At 50.0% G+C, this 6,380-nt stretch overlaps 1 protein-coding gene across 1 annotated transcript; it reads left to right on the plus strand.

Annotated features, from left to right (window-relative positions):
• The first annotated feature begins 1,508 nt into the window (after positions 1–1,508).
• Positions 1,509–6,107, plus strand: LOC145395391 (uncharacterized). Its single transcript, XM_080269031.1, has one exon. It carries the CDS (start codon positions 1,509–1,511, stop codon positions 6,105–6,107), a length of 4,599 nt encoding a protein of 1,532 aa, XP_080125157.1.
• Positions 6,108–6,380: the final 273 nt, after the last annotated feature.

A 6,380-nucleotide genomic window follows, 5' to 3' on the forward strand; every position in this document is an offset into this window, starting at 1 on the left:
ATCGTCCAATTGCTTTAACATCCTGTATCTCAAAAGTTTTTGAGTCTATTCTTAATAGAAAAATTTTAAAGCATCTTTCCTATCACAACCTTCTTTCTGATCGTCAGTATGGGTTCCGTCAGGGACGCTCCACAGGCGATCTTCTCACCTACCTTTCAGACTCCTGGTCAATCTCCTTTCGGGACTTTGGCGAAAGCTTTGCCATTGCACTTGACATCTCAAAGGCTTTCGATCGAGTCTGGCATAAATCTTTAATTTCCAAACTGCCCTCTTACGGTTTCTATCTTTCTATCTGTGCCTTCATCTCTAGCTTCCTTTCTGGTCGTTCTATAGCCGCTGTTGTAGACGGCTATCGTTCTTCTCCTAGATCTATTAACAGTGGTGTTCCTCAGGGCTCTGTCCTATCACCAACTCTCTTCCTCTTATTCATCAATGACCTTCTAAGCTGTACATCTAACCCTATCCACTCATACGCTGATGACTCCACCCTTCACCTTTCCATTCGATTCCCACAACGTCCATCTCAGCAGTTACTTCAACAGGCAAGGGATGAGGCTATGGCACACCTAATGTCTGACTCGGTTCATATCTCTAACTGGGGTATGTAGATGTATAAAATGTACCCATGTCAATGTAACATTTACCCATGCCAATGTGCCTATTCAAATGTGCCGCGCAGTCGCCATCGTGATATGTAACTTGGCCAGCTGGGCACTCTATGCGCCTGCGCGAGCAGAGAGAGAGCTTCTTCCACTTCGAGGCACGTGTACGCCTCACCTCACCTCTCCACTTCTTTATCTATCTCCTAGGGAAATAAAGATTCTACAGCAGGAAGATTACCTATCCTTCAACCCTGTGATTGCCCCCCATTGCATACAGGACTTCAATCAACATGGTGCAGTGATTAAGGCCCAAGGAGAAGATTTCAAGCTTATACCCCGCCACCGGGACCCACATGGACGCCGCCATTATCTGTTTATGTTTGTTTTGGACCAGCGAGACAACTTCTAGATCGCCTTCAGTGGATTTACTGGGCAGTGTCAGTGCAGTGTTACAGTGGAGTGGTTATGTGCAAGTGCAGTGCAGTGCTTATTCTGTGTGAGGTTTTCGGGTGTTCTCGTCGCACCCGCTGGACATCTCAAATGGACGCCATGATCGCCTACACTGACTACTTGCTCTGTCACACCCTCCCTCCTCATCCTTCATCATTGCACTGAGCGTCTTTACTCCAACGTCTCTCTGGGCAGCCAATCAGCGAGCCTTACGTCAGAGCTTTACGTCAGATACCACGTCACGGCTGGACGGCCATTCACGACCCTCGCCCCGGCGACACCAGACGTCGCCAGACAGGATAATTTGTCCCGAGAAAGCTCCCAGTGAGTTGCCAACGCTCGCCCGCAACTCCACCTCTGCTTCTCTGCACGAGTTTACTATAATTTCTAAGGGAGAAGATTTGTTCTTCTCTTCAGTTTTCTGCAGTGGTGTTGTATCTCGTGAAATAAGTCAGGATGGAAGAATTCCCACTTGTAGAGCCCTCAGATGATACCCCACATGACTTACCACCTGCAAGACATGAACATCCGCCCACACTCCCACACACCCACACGCCCACAAGTGCTGAGGACGAGCGCTGTCAGCCTGAGTTGCCGTTACTCTCTCCAAATTTAACCCTACCGCCGCCATCCAGGACACATGATGGAGACTTACGGGTACTAATAAGATATTTGGAGGAAAGCAGATTAGCTACGGAAGCTCAGCATAGGCGTGAGGAAGCAGAGAGACGTCAAGAAGAGGCAAGAAGGGAAGAAATTCGTCAGGAAGATGAGGCAAGAAGGGAAGAAATTCGTCGAGAAGAGGAACACCGAAGATTTCAACAATTTCTCCAGCTACTCACACCTGTTACACAAGGTCCAAGTCAGGTTCACCAGCGGTCTGCTACCGAGACTTCGTCACACCCACCCACCCACGTCAACGCTACCCCACAAAAGGCTAGCACTCAGGCACCCCAACCGCTGAAGTCAGACGTTACATTTCAGAACTTCAGGGCCTGGAGAAGGCGCTGGGACGACTATGCTGTCATGGTGGACTTGTCTGCTCTGTCATTACCGAAGCAGCAGATACAGTTACGGATGTGTTTGTCTCTCGAGACCCAGCGATTGTTAGAACACACACTTGGTGTACCTCCAGATACCGCGAAAACAGTGGAAGAAGTCCTTGACGTTCTACAGAACCACTTCAGGAATCAACGAAATGAAGCTCTTCGCCGCCGGGATCTTCTTACATGCAAGCAAAAGGATGGTGAATCTTTTGACGACTACTATGTACGCCTGCAGTCGATTGCAGAGGAAGTTGACATATGCCCTGGAAATTCTAATGTCTGCAAGGAGACGCAGATAAAGATGGTACTTCTTATGGGAGTTCATGATGAAGAGCTCACACAGAAGATTATTGCCCGGGACTCTAATACCACACTTCAGGACGTGGTGAGCGTTTGCAGAGCCCATGAAGCCACCAGGACAGCCACATCTGCTATTCGGGCCCCTACTGCTTCTGTCGCCAAGATTTCAAGATACCGCAAGGATAAAGGTCGTAACCATCAGCCAACTTCTACACCGTCGACCAAATCTAATACCTGCCAGTATTGCAACAAGTCTCACAACTCAGCCAAGTGCCCAGCGGCTTCGAGCACTTGCAATAACTGTGGACGGAAGGGACATTGGGCCAGAACCCCAACCTGCCCTGCACTCAAGGTGAAATGCAAATACTGTACCAAGACAGGCCACTACGACAGATATTGCCGGAAGAAGACTGGTGATGCCAAGGCTGATAAGCATGTTACTCCGCCTTCAAGCACGACTACTAACGTTCGCAAGATTCAGGCCCATGCAACTCCTTCACCTTCACCCGTACCAGTTACTGTGTCTTATCGGGATGTATCTTCCCAGATCAGTTTCATACCTGACACAGGTGCGGAGGTCAGTGTTTTAGGACCACAACACCTTGCACATCTTCAGATTGACAGAAGTGACCTCCTACCTCCCACAGTTTCCAAGACTTTCACCGCAGATGGGTCGGAGATGTCGCCACCGCTTGGATCCTTAGAAGTTACCTTGACCCTTGCCAAGAGGTCATGCCAAGCCCGGTTACAGGTGCATGATGGTGTCACCACTCCGCTACTGTCCTTCAGCCATTGCAAGGAGTTGGCTATTATTTCGCCCAAGTTTCCTAAGCCCATTCTGCAAGTTACCCACGTACATCGATGCACTGAGTTCCCACTCACCGAAGCTACCCCACCTGCTGAGGCCAGGGACTACTTTGTCAGGAACTTTCCGGATGTACTTGCATCGAAAGATGATCTCAAGACTGCTCCACTACAACCAATGAAAGGAGACCCTATGAAGATACACATTAAACCCGACGCCACACCATTCGCTCTTACCACTCCACGTCAGATCCCCTACGCCTTCCGAGATGCAGTCCAGGACGAACTGCAGAGTATGGTGGCTCAAGGAGTCATCAAGAAATGTGGGGATGAGCCTTCCGATTGGTGTCATCCTATGGTAGTTGTACCCAAACCTAAAGGAGTCAGGATTACCACTGATTTGACTAAACTTAACAGTCAAGTTGCCCGCCCTGTCCACTCTTCGATGACGCCTATTGCAGCTGTTCGTACGGTTGATTCTACAGCGAGGTACTTCACAACTGCGGACGCTCTCCATGGTTATTGGCAAATCGAACTGGCAGAGGAGGACAGGCATCTTACTACTTTCATTACACCTTACGGCCGCTATTACTACTGTCGCGGACCGATGGGCTTCGCCGCTACCGGAGATGCATACTGCTACCGTGGTGATCTTGCCCTCCAAGGTCTAACGAAATGCGTCAAAGTGGTGGATGACATATTGCTGTTTGACGATGATCTTCTGTCACATTACAAGAAGATTCAGGAGCTACTCACACGCTGCCGCTCACACGGTATCACTCTCAACAGGGATAAATTTATCGTGGCAGCCACTAAGGTCAACTTCTGTGGATACATTCTTTCGGACAAAGGAATCGCCGCCGACCCAGAACGTGTTGCAGCTCTTCGGGACTTCCCTACACCTGCTAACCTCACCGATTTACGCTCATTTATGGGGTTGGTGAATCAGTTATCTGAGTTTACACCCGAAATCGCCAAAACTGCCAAGCCACTTAGACCTCTCTTGAGCCCATCTCGCTCATTTACGTGGACTCCAGATCACGACTTGGCATTCAAGCAAGTCAAGAAAGCCTTGTCCAGTCCACCCATCCTCGCAGCATTCGACCCAGGACTACCTACATATCTCCAGACCGACGCATCTCGCCTGTATGGTATAGGTTACGCCCTACTGCAGGATCATGGTTCCAGTCAACTTCGCCTCGTCCAGTGTGGCTCCCGTTTCTTGGCAGACGCCGAGACAAGATACGCCACCATAGAGTTGGAAATGTTGGCAGTCAGCTGGGCTCTTCAGAAGTGCCGCCTCTACCTTACAGGGCTCCAGTCTTTCACAGTTCACACTGACCATCGTCCACTAGTACCGATTCTGAACTCGTACACCTTGGACATGATTGAGAACCCTCGATTACAGAGATTACGAGAGCGCATGTCCCACTTCACCTTCAGAGCCGTATGGCGTGCTGGTAAGACACTCCGCATCCCAGATGCCTTCTCACGCGCACCTGTCAGCCAACCTACACCTGAGGATACATCGGACTCCGCTTCTACTACGGCACATCTACGGTCCGTCATAACTTCTGCGGCATATCAAGAGGACGACGCCCCGCGGATCGAAGCTGACCGTCACCTACAGGAGTTAGCAAATGCAGCCCAACAGGACCCTGACTACATTCGCTTACGTGACTGCATATTGGCTGGATTTCCTGCTAACAGGTATTCTCTACATACATCTTTGCTGCCTTATTGGAAACTCCGAGACTCCCTCTCTGTTGACGGATCACTCATACTACTAGGCGCTCGGATCGTCATTCCTGCTGCTCTTCGTCGCAAGACTCTCGCACGGCTACATGACAGTCATCGAGGAGTCGAGGCTACCAAGCGACGGTCACGCCAGACGGTATTCTGGCCTGGCATTGAGTCTGATATCACCAATACTGTCGCCGCCTGTGAGTCGTGCCAGCTTCTACGCCCTTCACAGCAGCAGGAACCGCTTCTCAACGATGATCAGCCCACCAGGCCCTTCGAGTCAGTCTCCGCTGATTTCTTTCAAGTTGCTGGGAAACATTTCCTAGTGATCGTCGACCGACTGTCGAACTGGCCAGCTGTCATCCCTTGCAAGAGTGACACCACCGCCTCCTCCACAATCCGATACTTCTGCAGCTACTTTCGAGAGGTGGGGGTACCTCTTCGGTTACGCACAGATGGAGGACCACCTTTTTCGAGCAGTGAGTTTGCTGATTTCACTCGTCGATGGGGGACCCAGCACTTCATGTCATCGCCTCATTACCCGCAGTCGAATGGCCACGCCGAGGCTGCTGTTAAGGCCGTCAAGAGGCTTATCATGGCAACAGCACCGTCTGGTAACATAAATTGTGAAGCCTTCGACCGGGGACTCATGGAACTGAGGAATGTCCCCAACCACACCGGCTACTCACCTGCTCAAGTTCTATTTGGTCATAACCTCCGCAGCTGTGTACCTGCTCATCCGCAGTCCTTCAAGAGTGACTGGAAGGACTTGGCAGACGACTGGGACAGACGGGTCACCTCCAGAGCCGCCCAGGTCAAGAAGCACTACAATCAACACGCCCGTGATCTCCCCAGGCTGGCTATGGGTCAACATGTTCGCGTTCAGGACCCCACTTCACGCCGGTGGGATAAGGTCGCCATCGTTATGGGTGGTGCTCGCTCCAGGGAATACGAGGTTAGGCTTCCAAGTGGCCGAGTGCTACGTCGAAACCGCAGATTCTTATATCCAGTGCCCGACCCACACTCTGACACTACACCTAACATCCCTGTGGTCCCTTGTCATGACATGGAAAAGTCTAATTTACAGACAGACATCGAAAAGTCCAATTCAGTTTCTCCTCCCAAGACCCCACGTAGATCTCCAAGGCTAAATAAGTCCTAACACAGTGTACACTGCCCATAAGAAGTCCCTGTATGTTTGCTTACAATGTACACACTTTGTAGACACTTGTAGGATTTTCATACATTGCTTGTTACCATGTATTGATTACCTGTGGGATTGTATCTACTTTAACATGTTGCAGTCACTTGTATATTGCTGAGTTGCATATTTTATTTTATGAATTACGGGGATGTTTCACATATATATTTTCTATGTATGTTACTTTTCAGCCGTTCGACTTCTTCGAACGCAAAGGGAAGGGGAGGTGTAGAT

The sequence above is a fragment of the Coenobita brevimanus genome, chromosome 1 (genome assembly GCF_032717465.1).
Source record: "Coenobita brevimanus isolate Jiangsu-jjx chromosome 1, ASM3271746v2, whole genome shotgun sequence".
Classification (NCBI taxonomy): Eukaryota; Metazoa; Arthropoda; class Malacostraca; order Decapoda; family Coenobitidae; genus Coenobita; species Coenobita brevimanus.